At 40.0% G+C, this 24,968-nt stretch overlaps 1 protein-coding gene across 6 annotated transcripts in view; it reads right to left on the bottom strand.

Moving 5' to 3' along the window:
- KCNH1 (potassium voltage-gated channel subfamily H member 1) overlaps positions 1-24,968 on the bottom strand; it is a 173,812-nt gene that overhangs the window by 105,468 nt on the left and 43,376 nt on the right. For all 6 annotated transcript variants that reach the window (XR_014850721.1, XR_014850723.1, XR_014850722.1 and 3 more), the window contains one exon: positions 19,222-19,651. Coding sequence is in view for 2 of the 6 variants with exons in the window: in XM_085054900.1 (XP_084911026.1) it covers positions 19,222-19,651 (430 nt within the window). In the remaining 4 variants the exon portion in view is untranslated. The remainder of the gene's footprint in view (positions 1-19,221; positions 19,652-24,968) is intronic.

Below are 24,968 nucleotides of genomic sequence, written 5' to 3'. Positions count from 1 at the left end.
CCACCCCATCCATCTAGAGACCTCTGCTCTGCAACTGGGAGAGGAGGACATAGTGGTTTTTTAACATTTTTTAAACAACATTTTTAACATTGTTTAACATTTAAAACCAACATTTTTAACATTGAACCACTTTTCCTCCCCAGCTCTGTGGATTTATCCTATTTGCCATTATTTTTCTATCGGTGACAAGCTAGAGGTGTTAAATCCTGAACAGTTCTAAAGGCTACCACATTCCATACTTCATATTAGTGTGGTTTGATAAGGGCACAGGAAAGAAGGAAATTGCTCAGAAAACTATTTTTAAATGGAATCACTATAAGGATACCCAAAAGAGAATACTCAGGACTATGTTTCCATATTCGTATCCAAATGAAGGAGGGAAAAAAACACGTGTATCACACAAAAGGCAGAAGATGCTTTAGGGAAACCTTTTTTACTTCACCTCACACATTAAGAATATGTTTCTCCTTCCAGATGATGACCACTGTGATCTGAAAATTTCCAGCATTTAATGGCCAGTCCTGACTCCCTCTGCTGGTACTTTATACAGTCTCCTGTTCCTCACTTTTTGAATAGGAACAATGTCCTTTTAGCACTTCCAACAGCAGGGTGGTAGTGGGGAAGTGTTGTCACAGCAGTTTCATTAAAATATATAAATATTTTGTCAAGTCCAAAGGAAATACTTTGGAATCTTTGAGGGTTCATTACCACAGTTTTTATCCTTCCTGTATTATCCTGCTCTTGTACTTACTGTCTGGTACACTTAGATTTCCAGCTAGACTCAAGTTAGAACAGAATTAAGTGGTAACAAACATGAAACCTTTACTTGCCTTAATCCATGGTTTCACACTTCATGCTAAAAGGACAACTGCTATTAAAAGTCTTTTAAAAAACCAATTTGTCAATATTGCAGTAAGAGTGAGGCAGAAATAAAGCTTTAAACACTGGAAGTTGCAAGCTGGCAATGTGAGAGCTCATTAAAAAAAGCACAGCACAAGAATGCTCAAGGCAAATGCCATTCAAACTTTTTCAACTCTGAAGTTATTTAATAGTCACAGCAATCACAAGGGATAAGGCATTGTTTAAAGGAACTGGCTTCTGTAGGCTTGGTGCTGTTCAGTCTTCTGGAAAGGTATTCACTGTAAATGTGCCATCAATTTAAAATGCTCCTCAGTTCTGAAAAGCAATCTTTCTGACCTGAGGCTTGATACTTTAAGTTGCAGAGCACCCTCAGCTGAAGCAAACCAAACAACATGGGGCTTCTGAGTGTCCCAAAAGACCAGAAACATAAAACAGGGGCAAACTGAAATATTCTGCAAGTAGAAACACTAGTTTTACACACACACAAAGCTAAATGCACCCTTCTGTGTGTGTTTGTCACCTATTTCAGTAATCCAGCATTAAGACAACATAGTGGCTGCCATTAATACTTTGTACTCATTCCCTGAGCATTAAAAGCTCTTGGTAGCAGGGCAGTGTCAGGAAAATCTATGTTTCCATATAAAATATATATTTGCATGAACTGCTCAGTTTCCCTTTCTATTGCATTTGCAGTCACTTAGACTGTTTTGACTGGATGAAAGCATGCTAAAACAGCAGCATGGAAATTATTACAATTACAAAGCTGTGGACAAACCAGTCTGAGATGTCTGCTTACCTACTCAAATTTAAAAAGTATGAGTTATTTAGGAAAAGGTATGGCAGCATCAGTGCTGCCGCAGAACTCACTCCACCAGTTACAGTCTTTTCTTGCTAAATTATTCATTTCTTCACTGTTCTCAGTCAGCTAACAATCCATAGAGAAGACCCACTTCTCTCCTTGCTTTCAGGAAAACCACAATCTGGCCCAGCCTTCCCAGGTGTATGTGCAGTTAACTGCTGTGTTTTTCCGTCCTGGTCCATGCATCCAGCACAGCATCCATAAGCATCCCACAAAGTGCATACACACAGCAAAAGGCAAATTAGCATAAACTGATGCCATAGGCTCTCTCCCATTACCTTGGAGAAGAGTTTCTCTGGGAAGAACTTCCAGACAAGCACCCTATAGAAGCTGATCAATGGCATTTAAATTTTTAGCACAGGGTTTTGACAAGAGAAAGTTTAAAATTAAAGGGAAAAAACTGAGTACATTGTTGGTGCTGACACTTGTGCCCATATCACACACTCAGTACTCAACCCTGCCAACCCAAACCAGCAGATTTCAGAAGGACCCCAGCTGAGGGAGAGCATGAAGACAAATGATTTAACAGCTGCTGTCCGGGACAAGAGTTTAATTAACATAATCAAAGCCATTATTAGGTTAATAACCAATTAGCATCACCAATTAACTCACTAATGGCCAGTCCTGAATATCTAAACATCAGTGCCTGAAATGAAGCACACACAGCACTCTCTGGTATCGCACTGGACTAGAGAGAAACACAGCAGAAGAGAATTTACTCCCCAAAACAAAACACAAAGGAGGATGCTTTTAAGGATCTCAGCAAACAAAACATTATAAAAAGCCCCAACATTTAAATTGAAAAGCAAGAAGTCACACTTGGCTGAAAACCAGACATGCTAACAAGCAGCTGTGCACAGCAACACATCTCAGGCGAGGTCTAGCATAGAACCCCCTGTTCATAAAACCACAGCTGTGCTGTTTGAGGCAAGCTCACAAAGGCACAGGTACCAAAAACTGGCTTGGCTAATGCAGTAAGTACATACTAGCCACTGTTTAAAAGCTCAATCTGTCCATCCCCTGCCACCTTTTCCCCAGTGCTCCTAATTTTCCCACGTGCCCTGGGCTCCAGCAGCACCATTTCTTCACCACTGGCAGCTAAAGGGTGCCTACATATCTTAGCTTGCCCTCAGAGCAGTGACTTCCAGGACCTACACATGCCCATCTTTTTCCATGATTCATTCTCTTGGCTGTCACCCAGAGAAGCCAATACATGTAATTTTCATGTCTATTCAGCACTTCCACTGACATTAAACTATGGATATGGCTATCTTAATAACTGCATAATCTTGTGTGTCTTTCAAGTTCAACATTTCCCAATAGGTCACTATTAAGCATCCTTACATTGTTGGTATCTTTCTTGAAAGAAGACTTGTTTTTTTCCAGAAATTCTCTTCTATGAGTATTCTCTTGCTGCCAAATTTCAGTTCCCAGCCCTGCTGGTCTTATCTACCTGCTCTGAAGATCAAAATCTCATTTTTTAAAATGGATAAACACCACCCTTGCTCTCAGAAATGGCTGACCTCGATTATCCCAACTTGAAAATTGAAAGATTTAGAAAGCTACAAACATGAGTTAAATGGAAAATAGAGACAAAATGTGTAGACAACCCTAATTACAGATGTTGTTACATTTTGTTCTAATGCTATCGTGATGACAGCAGACAAATAATAACAGTAAAATCATAAATAGTAAGAAGAACTAAGGAATAACACAAAGCACATCATCAGCCTTTGGAATGAACAAAACCATCAGTAAAAGAAGCTCTTTGGTTTTGGGTTGTTTTCCCATTCTAATGAGAAGACACTGGTTCAATCAAGCTGTTTTTGATAAGCATAAAATCATTGAGACTAGAAAAGACCTAAAGATCATCGAGTCCAACTGCCATGTTAATCTCTAAACCATGTCCCCAAGTGCCACATCTACACATCCTTTAAATACATCCAGGATGGTGACTCCACCACTTCCCTGGGCAGTTTACTCCAATGCCTGACCACCTTTTCCATGAAGAAATTTTACTAATATCCAATCTAAACCTTCCCTAGTGCAACTAGCTTTCATCCTGTCATTTGTTACCTGAGAGAAGAGACCAATCCTCACCTGGTTACACCCTCCTTTCAGGCAGTTGTAGAGAGCAATAAGGTCCCCCTGAGCCTCCATTTCTCCAGGTTAAACACCTCCAGCTCCCCCAGCTGCTCCTCATCAGACTTGTGCCCCAGAACCTCCACCAGCTCTACTGCCCTTCTCTGAACTCCAGCACTTCAATGTATTTCTTGTAGTGAGGGGCCCAAAACTGAACACAGGATCTGAGGTGCAGCCTCACCAGTGCTGAGTATAGGGAGATGATCATTCACCTGGTCCTGCTGGCCATACAATTTCTGATAGTTGTTATCATAGCATTTATGCTCTGTTTGCTTGTCTGAGTGTGATTTTGAAAATGCATGGTCTGAACTCCAGCATACACAGTGTATTCACTATGCAATGACCCTACACAGAAAGACCAGAGATCACACACAAGTCATACAGAAGCACAATAAGGTTTTGTTGTTGCACAGATATCAGCATTAGCCTCATCTGCTGATACTGTGAGACAGTTCATATCTGCAAGGTGCAGCTCCTACCTGGCAGGATCAGAAATATTAGCGCCAGCACTAAAAGTGCAGTTATTTCCACAAATAACTGGGGGGTTTAAGATGGTAGAATTAGCTTGTGCTGTTGGCTTCCTTATTTTAGTTTTTCATTTACATTTTAGCTTTTACAGTTCATCTACATTTTCAATATTAAACATTCTGCTTATGTGCCATTGACATATAGGTATGTACATCCTTACCATGAAAAATCTTACACTCTAATGGCTGCCTTACCTCTTGTTGTCCAAGGTCTATGTTTTGCAATGGGTCACCAGTACAAATAGTTATAGTTCTCAATGCCAGATTCATTGTTTTTCATAACTGTGATAATAATAAAGGTAATACATTATAAGTCTATTCTGCCTCAGAAGCTTAGTAGCATTAAATCAGGTTTGCAGTGTGGGGAAAATCTGAAGCTAAACCACAAATTATCGAACACCCATGAAAAATACCGGTCAAAAAAAGACAATGTGACAGCACACAAAATAGTCTCCAGGTCCTCCAACAGGTAATTTTTTGCCTCAACATTGAAAATTGACATAATTTTAAAATCTGCCCCAATAAGAGGCAGAGTAAGTGCATTTGCAAGCAGAGATTCTGAGTCAACTTCAGAAGAAATCCAACCCTTTAATGAAAGGTGTTTTACCTTCCTTTACTGCAGATGTTGAAACACTGGCAGTTCTCACAGGGTCAAGTCTTTGCACCTCCTCCCAGAATATTTCAGGAATGGCATAGCTGGAGTCAGCAGAGGAGAAATTGATGAAAAAGTAAAATCTGATCCTTAGGATAAAACAGTTTTCGTGGACTGTGTGTTATTTCCTTCAGCTCAAATATTTCCATGCATTTCCCTCCCTCTCCTAGGAGACCTGAGCATTCAGAACTGGGGCACCAAGGAGCAGCTTGCTTCCCCTACCCTCCTTGGACATGGGCTGGGCACAGACTGGGAAGCAACTTGCTGTTTCTCAGCTATAACTACAGTAAGTCCTTTTTTTTTTTCACTTTAGATGAATATGCAGCCTGTTGAACTGTGAGAAGCAAGGAATCCTGTGGCATTTAAAATTACCAACAACCAATGGGCATTTTAAAGAGCAGTGTGTTTGGGAAAGTAGCCCTGCTTTACAGGAATGCTCTTGGTTCACCAGGCAGCTGGCAACTGATGGCAAAGTCCTCCAAAGCGGCTAAACCAGAAGTGCTGCTGTGTAGCTACTGAAGGACAAAACCTTCCTGTTGGCAACCAGCAGGAAATCTGGCTTTGTGGCCTCAGGCAAACATTACTGTGTACCAACCATTTTGTGCATCACTGCATAGAAAATGGTACAAAACCAGCTACTTTTCTCTTAAAAGTATAAAGCAGTATTCTCTGGCAGTGTAAGGCTAGAGACAGCAATTAAAGGAGGAAAAAGCAACACTAGCAGCACACACACATGCACTAACACAGCAGTCTCAGATTTAAGTTCTTTCTTTTCTTCAACTCATATTGCCTTCTTCTGGGAAGCAGCTTCTTTCACTGCCCATTTACCCAGAATTAATCAAACTCTTCAGCCATCTCCAGTATTACCTTAAAACCTGAGTCTACAGATCCTGCCCCCAGCCTCTGACAAAAACCAACATCAAAAGCTTACAGGAAATATTTCTCATTCACATGTAGCTGCTTTCCCAGAATTCTTCCCCACTGCTGTCCCCTTCTGACACTGTCTCATATTTAATCTCTGGAGAGTGAGTACAGCCATGATGTTGCTTACAGAACAGCTGTAGGAAGGAAAACATGTAACTACTGCCACAAGGACAGTATTTGTGTCATCAACACTGATTCACACTTGTTTGTGCAGAGTGTGCAAGGCTAGAAAGCTAGTTCTGTTCCTGACCAGTTCCACCACAGCTAGTCCCCCAATGCAAGAGGAGAAGACAAGCTTCACAGCAGGCTGTTATCCTTCCCAAATGTAGGGAAACAGCTTGAGAAGTGTGGCTGCCCTCAGGCTGTTACTTTCCTCACTTTTTGTCCATCTCACCTAGTATTTCACTACTGAACTGCCCATTTCATTGTGCTTTGGACCCTTGTAGTTGTACCAGAACTCCATGTACTGAACCATTCATACCTGTCTGGATGTAGTTGCCTGCTGTATCATATTTTCCATTTCAACCCAAACTGGCAATGACTCAGAGCATTTTCTTCTGTCTGGCTGCCCAATGATACAACACAATGGTCCCAGAAAACAGTAGTCTTTCCTCCAGTCTTCTGTATTATTGAAGGCTGCATATGAATAAAAGATAACTCCATTCTGGACCTGAACTGCACCCTCATGAAGGGATGATATCTTTTATGTTGGCGTAATCACAACCTGAATCTCATGCACTTTGTACAGCACAATAATCAAACCTGATAAAATCAGCAGAGTCAACTGGCCATAACTACCTCGCCTCAGCATGCATTTTTCCTCACATATATAACTCTCTCAAATTCCCTTTTCAACTCTTTGTCTGCTTTAATGCATCACCACACTTCAAACCATGCTCTTTCAGCCACAAGGGCTGAAGAAGAGAAAATATTGCCCATCTTTTGGATTTCAGGTCTGTAACTAGCATGAGGAAACAACCATCCTAAACATGCACCATGTTAGTTTCTGCTTATTTGGGGAAGCAGTCAAAAAAACAGTTGAAGAGCTTGTAAAGGAAAACGGTGACACCTTAGTTTCAAGTTCTATTTCTCTCTATCTCAACACCTGCTCTTACTTTTGCCCACCCACACACATCTCATCATAAAAGCAAAAGAAGAAAGGGAACCACAGTAACCTACATTCTTCCATCTCACACCTGTCAGTGCACTTAGGAACTGACCAGCAGAAGCCCAAAAAAGCAGACAGTCACCTGTACTGGCCTGAAAGGACCTTTCGATGCCACCACTGGAAAACAGGAGCATCAATCTACTTGGCAGCTTCAAGTCACACCCCAGAACATGCTTGGCACTGTCACAGAGATCTTTGCCTCACAGGTATTGCTGCTCTCATGCTTCTAAATGTAAGTGGAGAAGTTTTGATTGATTTGACTCTTGCAGTTTTCACAAGAAGTGTGCTGTCTTCCCTTACATCACTGAGGAAAAAAAAATTCTGACTCACCTGCCTCTCCCCTTTTCCTTTTTTTTCCAGAAAGCTGCCCTCTTGGTCAGACACCATATTTCAGTGCCATCCCAGCATGAACTGGCGATTCACTGCTCTCAGGTGCCTCTTGGAAACACCAATGCAGGCAGCATGGGCAACAAACAGAAGATCTCATATGTCAGGCAGGTCCCTCCCTACCTCCCTGCACAGAGTCTAAATGCATAAGAAGAGCAAAGAAGGGAAAAAAGGTCATGGAAGGTAACACCACAGGTTAACACCTCAGCTGGATAGGGGCCTCAGCTCCCCAGCAACTGGATTGCAATGCCTCTTCCAGACAGCTTCTGGCAAAGCTTCCTGTCACTTCAGTTTACCATATACATGAAAGTTCAAAGCACTATTAGGCATTATTTTCACTGCCTGAGTAGATCAGAACAGCACTGTAGACCAAAGGAAGCACATAGATAAGTCATCTTCTCCTTTCCTATGCCCACAGTCTACGCAGCACCTGCATGAGAGAGTGGTTTGCTCAAAGTAATTTCTCTGTTTGGTAATTCCTCTATGATTTTCACAGGAGGTGGCTAACATTAAGTGGAATAAGGCTCCCTTCCAGAAAAATGCCCATTCCTCCACTCACACATTCTGTAGTTGTCATCTCATCACTAACCTGGAGTCAACTTATTTGCAAGGAGTGTGAGAAAGACAGTTCCTAAAAACTTTAGTTTTGGCATACTTAGCTCTTGATAGAATCTATTCTCTAATTTTCTGTCATGTGAAGAAAGGCTTTTATGAAGAAAAAATAAGTAGAATAAAAAATATTCAAAACAGAAGTGAATCAAGCAATCAAAACTTATTTGCACTGTTGCGATATAGGAAATCACCTTCCTTTCCCCTCCCTGTGCATTTAAACGCACCAAACTGAAAAAGAATTTTAAAGTTCAGCAAATGTTTAAGGAATTAGAAGCTCAAGGAATTACAGTTTTTAACAACTTCCCTCTCCAAAAGCAAAGGGGCAGAACAAGTCAAATTGAGTATTTTTTCTGGTTCCTTGTTTCTTATTAAATTCTCTCTGTGAGGAAAAAAATAAAACCCAGGATGATGCTGCTAGTGTGGGATGGCAAAGCTCTGAGTGGTGACAGGCCCAGAAATGAAGGTTTATAGAGGGAAGTGAGAGCAAGGTGGTGGTCTGTTTTAGCAAAGAGAACTGGAAATAAGCCATATGAGATTTTAGGGTGCACTTCTGTGAACTATTCTCAGCGGATAGTGTGAACTGGGTTATTTCCAAGACCAAATCATTGCCAGATCTGTGTGTTTGATGCAAAAGGATGCACGCTGTCCAGGACCACACACACAAAGTGCCACAGTAGGACTGACCATTAGAAGATGGAATTTCACTCATTTGCCCTCTGAGTATAAAAGAGGGGAAAGATTTTGGAAAGGAACATTAAGATAGGTTTGGTTCAAAATTGGAGCAAGTGTGCTACTTCCTATTTTGCAAAATTTGTACTAAAAGTACAAACTGTCAGTAAGTAATACAACTGTGATAAATAAGCTTATAGTTTTCAGAATTCACTTGATGAAGTTTCTAGGAGCTCTGAGACTGTTTAAGATCTTTGTGGACCCAAAAACTCCAACACTATTTCCCATGCTTTCCTAGTAAATCTTAATGTTATCAGAAAATAACTTGCAAAACCAGCCCTTATTCAAGTTCAAAGACAGAAACTATTTTATCTCCTTTAGTTTGGCCTCAGAACACTTAGAAGATAGTATCAATCTTCAGTTCCCTCTTATTTTGTAGTGAAAATCCTCCTGGATCCTTGCAATAACAATGAAAAAGTACCAAATCACACCCCTGAATCATCTTGCTCACCTGCACTTATCAACCAACCCATAACTGCTTTTGAGATGGTGACAGAAGGAGGCAAGGTTTACCTATCATCTCACCAGAAAAATTTATTTCCACACCACTTGGTACAGTTACTGGTTTGATTTCAAAGAAGAAGGAAAAAAGCATTCCTAATTCATGTTGAGGTGAGTCAGAACAGTCATGCCTTAACACCTCAACTGTTTCATTCTTTTCCGTGAGGCACTTGAGATTTTAGACCCTACTGGCTGCCAAAATCCTTTGGTTAGAAGAATAAGTTTTCTACTTTCCTTCCAGGCAATAGAACCTATTAATATGTTACCTGTCTCCTTCCACATTTTTCACACTAGTAGCAGCCAGAGTTGCTGTACTAAGGATAAAAGATACTAATATTTTTACATATATTCCATATTTTCTCAGTAGATAAGAGTTTCTTCCATCAGGCTGCTCCTTATGATAGGATATGTCTTCAGATAATAACTCAAGTGCAGATCTTGTGTATTTCAGAGCTTTCAACTCCAAGAAATAGACTGCATTTGCCTCCTCTAAAACACTACCTATCACTTTTATAAACAACCAAAGCTTTCTTTAAAATATCAAAGCAGCCAAATGCACTAAAACTCACTGATCTGGTAAGCACAACTAAGCCTTATCCATTCTCAAGATGTCAGGAGACAGCTCATCCGAGTGGTTAGGGTCATACCATGATGTATAAGCCACTGACACATTGCAGCTAAGCAAGCTATTTCTACTCCAATGCTTTGTAACCTACAGCAGGCCTGTTAGAGTCCAGCAGCAATTAGATATTAAAATTACTATTTCATCTTCTAATGCAGGAGTGAAGAGTGCTTAGAAGATGCTTCAGAATTTCTATCATATTCTACATATTAGATGGCAAGTGGCATGATAGATCGTATGAGGGGATGTGCTATTTTACTATTTTTTCCCATGCCTATCTAGCTGGCTTTTTCTTGGTCAGAAAGGGACCTCTGTAAAACCAAATTCTTGTCCAGGATTGCCGTCCTTCAGCAATAAAGTTGTCTGCTTAAGGAAAGTCCTCCCAGGACTGCAGAGAGAATGAAAAATTTGTCATGCTTTTTGCATGCTGTACATATTTAGCAAATTCCACAGGTGGGAATCCAGAATATATTTCTGACAGACAAACCATGCTTTTCCAGATTGCACTTGTGTAACTCAGCACTTTGAGAATAAACTTGTAAACTGAAGCCCCAGGTTTGCTGTCCTGCATATCAAAGCACCACTTCTCTTGCAGATTCTTCAGTTTTCATAGGGGACAAAATATTTGTCATATGTATTAGCCCCTGCCTGAAATATACTTCTTTTTATACTCCTCTGCTCTCTCAGTGCATGCTCTGTATGCATCATGCTCTTCTCTCACAAATTAACTTGAGTTAATCATGTTCCTTTAGATTTTAAAACAAGTCAGTTGCACATGCTGATCAAAGTTTGATAAAGCCAGCACATTTCAGTGTTTTAAATCTGCTTATAGGAATTAATGTTATAAATGGTCTAAAGAAAGCAAACTCTTGCACTAATAAGCACATGATGTGAAAGACATCAGGTGAAAAACAGAGATATTCACAGCTCAGATAGCTATTTATTTTCCTTCTCCTTCTCATTGCTATTAAAGAGTTAAAAGCCAAAATTTAGAAACACCGTGTGACCAAAAAGAGAAAAGGCAATTATCTATAGCATTACCATAGTGTGAGCTCTCCCCAAATCCTGGAAAAACCAAACCATTAACACTTCATAGCTTTCATCTTCTCTCCTGTCAAACAGAACTATTTTTTCTCCATTTGCATTTGCAGTTCTTTCAAAAGTTGTCCAATGTCTTGGGGAACAACGTTAAACTCTGCAGGAGACAAATGGATTGTAAAAACCTTGAGAATTAGAAATTTTTAGAAAAATCTCACTTCCAAAATTGTTCTGATTGGATTCGCACAATACTGACAGAGATATGGAATAAAATTTCCCTGGGACTATTCTAGCAATTAAATTCTAGTATATTCTGAGGTAGGGTGATTCTCTAGATCCATCAGGCTGATGTTCAGCCTGAAATTTTTAGTCATTATGGTAAGATGACATATCATGAGACAATTCATAAAGCATATGTATGTGATACAGCTCTGGAACATTTATTTTCTTTTTCCTTACAGCCAAAAGTACATGGGCAATTTACCCTTGCACTTTCCAAACTGTATTTTGCCAAGAATTTAACACCAATAATTGAATCTAGCATTAATCTGATCACATATTCTTTAAATAACAAGAAAAAGAATACTGGTTACTCACTTTTGCATACTAAGAAATAACATCTCACACAGAATTAATTTATGCTTCCCCAAGCCAGGCCCAGAAACAAAGTACTACCATGATAATATACTCACAAAAAGTATTTTCCTTCTTCTTGCTTTGAAGTGCATTGGGGTGAGAATAGGACTAACCCCATATGTATGGGTCACTCCTCACATGGCCTTGGTCATTGAATAAGATAGATTTATTACAGCACCAGCACTTGTGTTGTGAACTTAAAAAAAAACTTTGAGTGCATCTTAGCCTGGAGATGATTTTTGTAGGAATTCACCATTTACATAGGTGTCACCTAAAGGCTATTTTCTGGCTTTAACACCAGTGTTTTATCACAGAACCACAGAATCATTCAAAATTGAAAGACCTCCGAGATCACTGAGTCCAACCATTAACTCAGCACTGCCAAGTCCATCACTAAACCATGTCCCCAAGTGCCATACCTGCATGTCATTTACATACCTCCAGGATGGTGACTCCACCACTTCCCTGGGAAGCCTACTCCAATGCCTGACCACCCTTTCCATGAAGAAATTTTTACTAATATCCAATCTAAAACTTCCCTGGTGCAACTCGAGGCTGTTTCCTCTCATCCTGTCACTTGTTACCTGGGAGAAGAGACCAATCCTCACTGGGCTACAGCCTCCTTTCAGGCACTTGTAGAGAGTGACAAGGTCTTCTCTGAGTCTCTTTCCCCCATCTCCCTTAGCTGCTCCTCATGAGACTTGTGCTCCAGATCCTTCACCAGCTCTGTTGCCATTCTCTGGACTCACTCCAGTGCTTCAATGTCCTTCTTGTACTGAGGGGTCCAGAGCTGGACATAAGATTTGAGGTGTGGCCTCACCAGTGCCCAGTACAGGGGGACAATCACTGCCCTGGTCCTGCTGGCCTCACTATTGCTGAGCCAGGCCAGGATGCCACTGGCCCTCTTGGCCACCTGGGCAAACCCTGGTTCATGTTTAGCTGCTGTCACCAGCACCCTCAGATCCTTTTCTGCTGGGCTGCTTTTCAGGCACTCTGCCCCAAGCCAGCAGAGTTGCATGGGGTTGTTGCAACCCCAGTGCCGGACCTTGATTGAACCTTATACTATTGGCCTCAGCACATCAATCCAGTCCGTCCCCATCCCTCTGCAGAGCCTTCCTGCCCTCCAGCAAATCAAAACTGCCACATAACTTAGTGTCCTCTGCAGACTGACTGAGGGTACACCTGGCCCCCTCATCCAGATCATTCAGAAGGATATTAAACAGGATTCATCCCAATACTGAGCCTTGGGGAACACGGCTATGTTTCATTACAAGCAGTCCTGAAAAAAGTGTGCAGGTCCTGGACATCCTTACCCAAAGATGTTTTTTTTGTTTTTAAGAGCTAAATTCTGCCTTTGGAGCATGCTGTGTTGTGAAGCCTGTCAGCACTGATTCCATCTCTCCTCCATGCCCTGCCTGTACTGAATGTCAATGATGTAACTCTGCACAGGCCAGATGCTCCTGCTCATCAGTGGGGCTGGAAATGCCACCACAACCCAGTGCACCCCACGCTTACTGACGAGAAATCCCGACATGCTCCGCTGAAAATTGCACCCCTCGGGAACCAAATGTCTGAAGGATTGTTTATATAGCCAAAAAGCCAAAACCAATGGTGTCTATCCATTTGATCTTTATTTATCACAATGACTTGGATGTTTTGGACTTTGCTTCTTGGTGGGGTTTTTGTTGCTTGGTTTTTACTCATTCTTTACTCTTAACAAGAAAAATTGAGATATTTTCACCTTTAAAGATAACCAGACCAAACCCTGCCCTAATAGCTAAACCCTTTTCTAACCTACAGAGAAACTATACCCACTTTTCTGCCATCCCTACCTCTTTGCTGATACTTGCTGTAGCACAGAAATTTGTCCACAACACTTCTAGTGGTTCATTCTAGTGGAGAAAGCATCCAAGCAAAATAACATTCAGAAATCCCGAACAGTTGCTTTAACAATTACAGCAATAACACACCATCTCTTCAAATATCATGACTAGCATCAAATAAGAAGTAATAAAGCACAGAACAGAAGGATGAAGGAACAGAACTGCAAAGACAGGCCATAGTTATTAAAAAGAAATTTAAAAAAAAATAAAAATCCCGGCCTTTAAATTAGGAATTACTGGCTTGAGTAGTGTTGGTGGTGGCTAAGAATAGATGAGAATGAAAATAATTGCAATTAATTGTCTATTAACTATCAGCCATATAGAAAGCATGCCATCTGCATGCTTGAGGGGCTTGCAAGAGGTCTGTGGCATCTTAGAGATTTTTGGCATCTTCTCAGGGATGTGACAAAAACCAAGTATCCAAAAGACCACTTTTGCAAGGCAAGGTTTTTTCTTCCTTTCCCAACATGTCCCCAAACCTGAAACACTGCACTGGCAATGGTCACGGACACAAAGAAAGTTGCTTTGTGTTTGAAATATCATAGGCCTCTGTGTTCAACCCCTAAATGATACCCTCAGCAAACCTAGCCAGCACTTGGCACATGGCCCTTAGTTTCAGGCTGCCAACTTCCAGCAAAAATAATTCCAACACATTCAGCCATCCCCTAGAAGGGGTGCTAGGGGTACACATGCTCCTCTTACCATTAGATACGTGTTTAGTAAGTACACACAACATGGCCACACCCATTTGCTTTTCAACCGATGAGCTGCTTTGTGAGGGGGAAATCATGCCTCAGGAACATCATCAAACATGATGCTGCAATGCCTCTATATCTTGTTCAGGTGTTTTGATAACAACAGTCTAGTTTTTATCAGTTCCTCGCTATCCTTGCTCACAAGAGCCTATAAACACTTCCTACCCTGCTGGAGGTCACCAAAGCAAACAAACCCTCTGTGAGGCTGAGTAGGAGCAACAGTGACCTGTGCATCGTGATACCTGCCACCCAGATTTTCTTAAAGTTCACAGAAATGGTCACACTACTGAGGCAGATTTCTGATCCTTCCAGCAAGAGTGCTGTAAACAAAACTGCCTATGTTTTCAAACTTACCTAATGTTATTCTCCTTTCTGGATTGTTTGGGTGATTTTGTTTAGGGTGGGTTTTTTTGCTGATTTTTTTGTTGTTGTTGTTGTTTTGTCTAATGAGAAAGAAACTATTCACAGACAAAGCTGAGACAGCTACTCCATTCTCCTGGGATCTTTGTCTACCTTAATCAGAGAGAACAGCTGAAGTGCTGCAGGACTGCATGATGCTTGTGTTGCACACCATCAACGAAGATGAGTGGCTCAGGTTTCTGGACTGTTTTGATTAATGAACTCAGTGGCTGACAATTCATCATGGTTTGTGAGCATGCACGTGCATGAATCTGACCTTTTAACTCCTATTTCTGTTCTTTTTCCATGATCCTTCTCACTATCTGCTGTAAGTATAGTGTTCACAGGGGAATTTCTGATTTAGTTTAGCCTTCAAACATGTGCCTTTTCCTTCACATTTTGGAGGAGTCAAGCCCTGTAGTTCCAGAAAGGTCCTACCTAACAAAGGAGAATGTAGCATAAACAGGCACCAAAAGCTTGGGATCTTTTCCATACAACTGAGAACACTAACAAAAGGTTCCCAAAATGAATTTTGCTCCATTGCTCAAAATCCAAATAGGCAAGCAACCATCAGTACTATTTTTTGTCAAAAGTCAAGAATGCCAAGCATTTTTAGAACTGCTCATCCCTACTCCACCTGCATAGCAAGGGGATTGCTGACAGAGTGCCCAGATACAAAAACTGCAAATGAAAGTCCTCTGATTTCTGCTTGTGCTTAGGAAAAATAAACAATACACAACCCAACCTGACAGATTCACTGAACAAAATACATGAAGACTTTAATTTCAAGGCATATGTCTCCACAGGGAAGAAACTAAAAATTGAAACAGCTTTTTTTTTTTCTCAAGTATTAAAAATGGAAAATATATGTCTTTCTGCAGACACAGGCAGTGGTTTTAAGCCTGGTTTTATGTAACATCAGCCTCACTGAAAGATCTGTCTGTAGACATATTCCCTATTAATTAGCAATTTAGTGGCCATCTGTGGAAAGGGATAAGCGAATATGTTTTGATTCATTTAAAATGAAGCTGAGGAGTTAATTGCTTTTACTTCCTGTAGTAACACGCATCCTTCTCTCTCCATATATATACACACATACACTCAATAAAGTGAGGCAAAACCATGCAGGTCAGTTCACAAATGTGAAGATATTTTGCTTTGCAAAACCATAATTCACCATATGTTCAGGAAAAGCAGCTACACGGTAATATGAAGCACAAGCCTCCATAGAACAGAAATCGTTAAAAGCAGCCACTGGGTACTTCATCTCCACTTTAAAATAATTTGTACTTCCCAAACAGATGTGCACTATTTGAGGTCAAGAATCGAGCATTTTTCACCTACCCCCTCTAGCAGAGCTGACAGAGACAAAACATCCCCGGGGGTTACCAGTGTGCCACAGCCCCCCACAAATCTAATTAGGGGTTGCACCTTCCCATATCAAAATAACCAACAGCAAAACACTTTCTCTCTGAAAACTGCAGCCACAATGAGGTCAATAAGACAGCATGTGCATCATTGCATTTGAGAGCACAAAACACCTCCCTATAGAAGGAGGCCCTGAAGCAGACACCAGGGCTGCTGAGACAAAGCCAAGCTTTCTTAAACTTTGCCCCAAGTATAAACCAAACCAACACAGTCAGCCCCACACGCTCAATACCCACACACAGCTTATTCACCTCAATCATCCCTTCCCAGTGTCTGTGCACAGCTAACAGGATGTACTCCTTCTACAAGATATATACATTCAACTTTTTACTAAGTCAACATTTGCACTCAACTCAGCCAAAATTCCCACTGGTCCAGGACAGCTTCACTAACATATTTCTAAAATTTTATTTAAAAGTTACCTGGATTTATTATTTATCATAATGAAAGCTTGAATAAAAGAGAAAATGGAAGTGGTCTTACCTACTTTTTTAAACTGCTATCTGACATCACAGCAAAGTACTATTACTAGTGGTCAGGAGGTCTACAAAGAGTTAATGTAACACAAATATAATTGTGCCACAAGATCAGCTTTACACAGGGTGTAAGCAGTGAACAGAAGGGGATATATCAGTGGCTGGGAAGCAGGGCAAACCAAATGTTATCTTACGGTAGATGGAATTGCAGAGTGTTAACTCCATCTTTCTGGGCATAAGTGTACTAAACACATGTGGAAGGACACTAGTTATGAGCTGCTTATGCTTTCAAATACCTCTAATATTCTGAACCTTTCTGACACAAACATCCTGTTGGGATGTCACCACAGTCCTGTGCTGACTGTAGCACAAGCCTTTCAGTCAGCTTGCCAGTGGAGAAGACAGCAATGCATATCTTCAAATCACTTGTTTACACAGCAGGTCTTCTTCAGAAACAGAGGCTCAACAGACAACAAGAGATCAAAGAAAAAAGTATTACTCCTATTCACACCTTTCTTCTTCAGAAACTATTCAGAATACTCAACCACTAAATCAAAACAAAACTAGAACACAAGATCTAGAAAGACATGACCTGAAATACGGACCTGAAAGCCTTGCAAAGGCACATCAACTGGCAACGCACACACCATGAACAAACTTTCCCAGAGATAAAAGAACTTTGCACAATCAAATCCATTGTATTAAAAAGAATTCTGAGCAGGAAGAGTTCACACTTCTAAAAGTAAACTCTTCCTTTCTCTTTGCCTGATGCCAACATCTGCAGCCCAGGGAAACAGCTCTGGATTGCCCCTACCAAACAACGGAAGCACAGCTCATGGGGCAAACTGAAGTCAAGATCATTGACACCAATAGCCAGAGGGAGGGTGCAAAGGCAATGCTGTGGCTCAGAATGGATCCAGGAGCACAGAGCTGTAGCTTCTTAGCCACCAGTGGGAGGCAAGTTCCTGGCATGCACTGCACCCTGATTTTCTGTAGGGCAGCCTCACACACAGCCCATGCAAGGAAGGTGGGGCTTGGAGACATTTTCACATTCTTCATTTTCAGAAAACTGAGTTTCTTTCACAAATAATGAGATCAAAATCTCAAAGGTAATCTTGCTAATGAAATTGTGACTGTAAGCTTAGGTGGCCACAATACTGTTTAAGGCACTAGTCTTTTGACACAGCACTTATTGCTATTCAAATGAGCAGAGGATAAAACACACAAAAAGAAATGTTATTATTTTCTTTCTGCTCATCTAAATCAACATTATTTATGCATACATTCAGTTTCTTTCTGCCACATTGTCATATGAAAAGTTTGGAACAGGTACAAGTCCAAAATAAACCCAGGTACACTCACGACTTTTCGAAGGCTACATTTATTCATTATTCATAGTACTAAATAATAATACTGAATAATACTGGCTGTTCTTGTTCTAGCTAGTATCATGGCCATAATAATAAGCCAAAGATCAGGATATTTCCTATCAAACTGACTCCTTCATCAGGAAATGCTTGGAAGCCTGTTTTGTGCTGCACCACTACATTGTCTAATGCATCTTCTCATGAGAAAACTGTAAAATTTTATCCATGTTTTATAAAAATTTCCCCTCTCCTACAGGAGTGTTTTATGAGGATGATGGGACACTTGGCAGTGGAAAAAGCTAGAACAAAATTAACAATTTTTATAGCTAAAATATCCCAATCCATATGCAATCAAGAAGGCTTGTCTTGATACTTTTTCTCACTAACCTTCAGCCTGCTTAACACTGCACATGTAATCTCAGTGTGTGACTTCATTGTTGTTGTAAAAGCACGCATTAGGATCAAAGGTGCACATTTCTACAACAGACACTGTGCTGCTAATTGAGTTTCATTATGTGTTTGGTTTTAATTTTCTGCTTAGCAAGGACTGACTTGCTCCTCCTCTGAATGTAATACTACCATAGAGAAGCTTCTCTCTTTGTCCATATAATAACATGTTCTTCCACGGGCAAAGTAGATTTTTTTTCCTTATTTTGGCTCAAATTCCACCCTCATCTAGAAAATCATGACCCAGTTTAACAGTGGCCACCATATGGTTCTTAACTCCAAGTAGCTCTCAAGGCACTTTGAATGTAGATCCTGCATGGAAACAACAATATGGCCAAAAGCTGGTCAGCTTGGCAATCTGTATCCATTCCAACAAGGATGTGTGAGCCAGAGGTGCCCAAGGACAGCATCACCCCCTTTGCTTTAGGATATGTCTGTATGCTCAGCCCATGGCGGAGTTTGTGGTTTTTCAAGAGTCCTAGTTCTCTCTCCCTTAGAGAGAGAGAGAAGATGATGCTTCCAGACCTCCTCCCACACTCTAACCCACTTACCAAATGTACAAGAGAATATTGAGAAGATATGGACAGAATATTCCTTCCAAAATGACTGGATTTTTCCTAGTCATAACAATACTGCTACTTGTGCTTTAGACCTAACCAGTAAGGAAGTGTATAATACCTATATTGACACCAAAACTATTGTCAGCTGCATCATATTTAACAGGACTCCACATGTTCTTATGAAATCAGCATTCATGATGCAGCTATTTGGTGGTGTGTCTGAGAAAGACAGAATCTCTAATACTTACAGCCAATCATCATCATAGCCACAGCAAAGATCTTCTCCCCATCTGTCGTCGGGGCGATGTTCCCAAATCCGACACTGGTGAGGCTGGTCATCGTGAAATACAACGAGGAGATGTAGACGGAATCTTTGCTCGGCCCGCCTTCCCATTTCCCAAAGCCCGACGTGTTGAAGCGGTAGGGAGTGCCTATGGACTCTCCCAGCTGGTAGAGCCAGCTCTCGGTGCGGATGGTGTTGGTGTCCTCGTCGATGACCTCGTAGTCGCCGATGCTGTACCAGATGCAGGCCAGCCAGTGCGCCGCCAGCCCGAACACGCACACCAGCAGCACCAGCACGGCCGCCCCGTACTCGATGTAGTGGTCCAGCTTCCGAGCCACGCGGCCCAGCCGCAGCAGCCTGACCACTTTGAGGGAGCTGAAGAGGCTGCTGATGCCCTGCAAGGATAAAGCATGGTGACCATTACAACAGTGACCATTAGAATTACACATGAAAGCAATATGATTCATGACTGCGGTTTCCAAAGACCCGAGGTGATCCATAAAAAATGGACAGTCGCCAGGTAACACCTGAAAAGAGAGACTATGAAACACAAAAAGCTTAGTGACCCTTTCCAGGGATGAATATATACCCTCTTGCCTTCACTCACTAACATTTTATGGGTTGCTCTCTGAACTCCTTTTTCAGATTGTTTGGATAGGTCTACAAATACGTTTGTAAAAACTTCAAACAACAGGCCATCTATTGCATATCCAGTTGTGAATTCTTATGCAACACATCAGATATAATGTCTCAGATATAACACAGATTGCAATATTTAGCTCACACATATCAGAAGATAAGGCCAAAAAATATTGGAAGTACCTGGCAATTTGTAGTTTTCCTATTTCCTATAATGCATTTCCTATGACATCACTTCCCAACAAGAATTTATGCACTGATAATCAGTCCTCTGACATTTCTCACATGGACTACACAAAGCTTAAATATTTCAAATATCTCACTAATCCTCAGATTATATCCTTTTCATGGCAGCTTTGGTATCAACGCATTATTTCTGTGTCGAAAATAATTTGGCTCCCATAAAACAGAATTAAGGCAGCACACAGGATTTTGTATTGTTAACTTTTATACAGATTTGTACAAGAAGTCAAATAAAAAAATTCAAATACATTTTGGGCATGGGAAGATCTGAATAGCCTATCATAAAAATCCTTCCTTTTTTTTTTCCCTACTTCCTCTTACCAAGACTGTTTCATACATAGAAGTCTGATTAAAATTTAAGCAGACTGGTTTAATGAGTATTTCTGGAAATGCATAATTGCATACTTCTGGTCACCAGCTTTTACTGGAAGTTTGTTTATTCCTGCATAAATACAACTGCCTCAGTATCTTAGGCTGTTTCAATGCACTATAAAAGATGTTTTATTAAATAATTACATAAAGTATATTGACTCATGTTCCCCAGGACTGCAGCAATGTATTTTCCCTTTATTTCATGAATTTGTCATTATTACATTGACTCATTTTCAGAGACAGATGTAATTTGTTACCTGGGAACACACTATCAATTTCTATTAAGTATCTGGACAAGATCTAATACAACCAGGGGGTGGGACATAAAAAGAGAGACAGGAAAAAAAAAAAGATAAAAAAAGGAGCCTTCTTTTAAATCAGACGTATTTGCAGAGATCTAGAAGACTCCAAGAGAGCTATTCATGCCTATCTATGCCAAACTTTTTAAGTCACTGATGCAAAAATTCCTATACAAAGTAAGTTAATTTCCATTTCCCATTCATTCCATTCCCAGCTTTGTTTTGTAAACACTGGAGCAAAGCCTCAATGCCAATTCTGAAAATATGACACAAAAGGCCTTCATTTTGAGAGGAGGGAAAGCAGGTATTTCTGAATACTCAGTATGGAAAAGGAAAGTGGAAGATTCAAAAAATTATAACCACATTTTAGAACTGGATATGCAAGTCCTGAACTTACAAGCACATTTAGTCTCTACATTTTAAACATTTTGACATTACAACACAGCCTTCTGGCCTTTTCCCTCAGCACCAATGGACATTTCTCCCTCTTCTTTTTACAAACTTGAACACTAAAACACTGATTTTTTACTTTTTTTTGAGGTCTCCAGCAATGGTGTGCTTTTAGCTTCAGTCTCAAAACCAAGCCTTTTAATCACACAGTGATTCAAAGTCTCCATCCCAACATTAACAAGAACAGCTTCATTTTTGTTCATATGCAGTGGTGCAAAACCTGCTCTTCAAATTAAACATATCACCACAATTTAAAAAAAAAAACACCCAGACAAATGCCATTTGTCAGTGAGAGTCCTACCAAAGCCAAAACCCAATAATGGTTTAAGAAGGACTTAATAGCTTAGAATTTGGCTAATTCTTAATTAAAATTAAAAATAAAAAAGAGTCAAGGATTAGAAATACTTGGGGAAAGATAAGAATCACAGAAGAGGAGTTCAAGAAATTGGATATGAAAAACTGGAATATGAATTAAAATATATGAAATCAGATTTTAAAAGTCTAAGGCAAAATACTTTTTTCAAAAGTACTCTTATCCTAATTTCCCTTGTGAAATTCATTAAAAGAAATGTTATTAAAAAATTAAAAAGGGATTGAACTGCATCATCTGGGAGAAACTGATTCTACCAGATTCTGAGGAGAGATAAAGAGACTTAGGCTTTTGGTACAGAAGGAACATGAATATTTACAGAAAATATATACTTGATTTGGTTGCGTTGAAAGGATACATTTAATATTCAAATTACTCCTAATACTCACCTGATTGCATTGCCAAAAAGATTCTAAAAGTTCAGAAAAACCTATACAAAAAAACCAAATTATTTTTCTGGGTTAACAGCATTGTCTCCTTGATTTCCTCAGACGAAAGGATTTGTCTATTCCAAATGGATCAATATCAAGAGCAAGAGCTGCCCAGGGAAATTATTATTCATATAACTCTCTTAAAAATTTCTAAGTGACAGAATTTCAAATGGTTATAAACAACAGAAACTTAATAGACTGTTTTATAGATGATAAAGTAGGAAAAAAATCAGATAGTCCTGCAATACTTTAAATCAGTACTTTTTGACATTAGATTTAGCAAGTTATATTTTAATATTCACTGGAACAGATCTGCTGGATTGAAAAATTGACAATTTTAGATGACCACTTTCCAAAATAGAACTGTACTTTTAGATTATTGTCCATTTTAATGCTCTTATCAGTGCAGATTATTTTATGCTTTTATCATACAGATGGCTCCACAATGGCACGCAAAAGAGCCTGAACTCAATTTACTTCTCTTGATGGGTGTCCCACCCTCTTGGTCTGCTACTCCTGCCAGTTTCGAGAGGCAGAGGAAGAGACACCCAGAGCTCCTTCTGCTCAAAGGAAAAAAAGAGAGGTTCAGCTTTGTGAACTTTCTAAGTTCACAAAGAGCTAGAAATGGCACTGTGGGTCCCAAGCAAGCATCACCAGATGCTCTGCTCTAAAGGGTCACCGTAAGGAATATCTATGTGGCAGGAAAAAGCTAAGTAATATTCCATGGAGTTCTACCTGTGTCTGATTTACCCTAACACAGTTGCAACTACTGGTACTCTATGCAACAGAAAACATCCCTTGAGGCTATGCAAAAAAAAAAAAAACAAACCCAAAAAAACAACAAAAAAAAAGAAATCTGTTATAAGGCCAGAATAGACACATAGTGCATTTTTACTATATTTTGTTACAGAGAGAACTTGGGTGCAGCACTTACTTCAATATGCAGCACTTAGTCAAGTATGTCAGAAAATGCTGAATTTCACACAGTGATATTTCAAATGGTTTGAAGCAACAGAATGAGATTTAAAAAATTCTACTGCTGATACCTGTATATAGATGTTGATAAATATTTCATAGGTTGGCAGGTTTGCTTTCATTGCCAGTGATGGCTGATGCATAAAAAAGGAAGAAAGTGTAGCCAGTCCCCTCCAAACCAAAGGGCAAGCTCAAGGCACTGAAGAACTGAAAAAATAACTCCACAGCCACTGACTTAGCAGACTTGAATGTCAAAAGCCTTTAAAATAATAAACACAACCAGTCCCCCTCCCTCTCCTTCCACACATTCTTTGCAGAGTAGAAATGTACCCCAAACACCACAAAAACAGACCAGTCTCAGTCCTAGGGGAAAGCAGTACCCGTATTTTACATTCAAAACGAATGCCTTGTAAGTTTATCCACGCCAAAAGTAAATTTCCATGTATAATTTGTCATTAATTAGACCTAAGCACTATTTACTGTGCACATTTACACAGGTTTTCTTCTGTATTTCCTTGTTTTCTGCAAGATCTAATTTACTGTGAGTGCACCCCTTGCCTCACACTGATATCTCAGTCACGTAAATAAACTTCTTTCCAAACACAGGATCCAGGATATCCATGTTTTGGCTCTACCTCTCAATCAGACACCATAAGATTTGTGCTATTACTTTCCACACCCAGAAAAAGAGACAGAGATACTGTGAAGTCATTTGAAAACACAAGGACTGTAAGCAGAGTGATTACTGTTACTTGTGTTATTATGGTCCCCAAGAACACTAACAATGGATGCTACAGTGATAGATGCTGTACAAATAAAAACAGTTGCTGCTGTTCATTTGCCATGCAAAATTAAATTCAACTCAATTCATCGAATAATGAAAGTCCACCTAAAAAAAAAAATCAAAATACAAATTGTTTCAAGAACAGCCATAACAAGTAACTGAGGCCACTCCACCCCCCCCCAAAAAAAAAAAAGGAAATAATTAATTTTCCATTCCAAACAAGATGCAGGACTAACTATTTCAGAAAAGCACTAAAATGCTACATTCACCCCACCTCTTACAGCTGCAGTAGCACAAGTACTTTAGTAATAGATTCAATCTACATGGCAGTATTCACTTTTTAGGCCATTATTCACTTTCTACATGTACAGAAAAAAAATGCACTTAACCCAAGCATTACGACTTTTTTCTAGGCTCAAAGGAAGGATAATTTACTTCCTACTTACTATCTATTTTTGCAAAGAGAAATATTCAGTATTGGCACAAATCTTTCCTAAGTTTCCCAGCACTTTTCTCTTATACGGAACTGCTGAAGTTCAGGCTTCATCTCAATTGAAGGGAGATGCAGGAGACTAAAAGCTAACCATTAAAAGAAAGAGAATGAAACAGACAAAAAAAATAAATTATTTATTCCAAAAGGGGGAGGCAATGAACCAAATTTATCACTGCTGTGAGGCGAGGGCCATAGAAAGCACTGCCTTCTTTCTTGACACTTTCGTTCGAAGTCAGCCACGCCACAGCCTGGCTCTGCCCACCTGCAGTAAGAAGTCAGCCCTGTCAGGTCATCATTAGGACTACACATTTCCATCATTTGCCTCCTCTGATTTTCTTAATTAGGTCTGAGAACATGACCTTTCCTACAGATGGCCATATTTAGCAACCAAGAGATGAGATAAACGTTATGTGCACAGGTCAAAATCAATATCTAAGCCCTCTGGGTACTGCTGTGGTTTTCAGTGCTGAAGAAAACAGATCTCTAGACTCTCAAAGCTTATTTTAGTCAGACATCCGTGAGCTTGGTTAGAATTGAGAGAGAAACAGCAATAATTCATGTGTAAGAGCACAGGGTGTGGGGAGAGATGGGAATGCTGATTTTTCATTAGTAAAACTATGTCCATGCTTGCCTTACATGCATACATGTACACTCAG

Source organism: Lichenostomus cassidix, chromosome 3 (assembly GCF_008360975.1).
Source record: "Lichenostomus cassidix isolate B80296 chromosome 3, HeHo_3.0, whole genome shotgun sequence".
In the NCBI taxonomy this organism is placed as follows: Eukaryota; Metazoa; Chordata; class Aves; order Passeriformes; family Meliphagidae; genus Lichenostomus; species Lichenostomus cassidix.
This window is presented reverse-complemented; position numbering and strand designations above follow the sequence as displayed.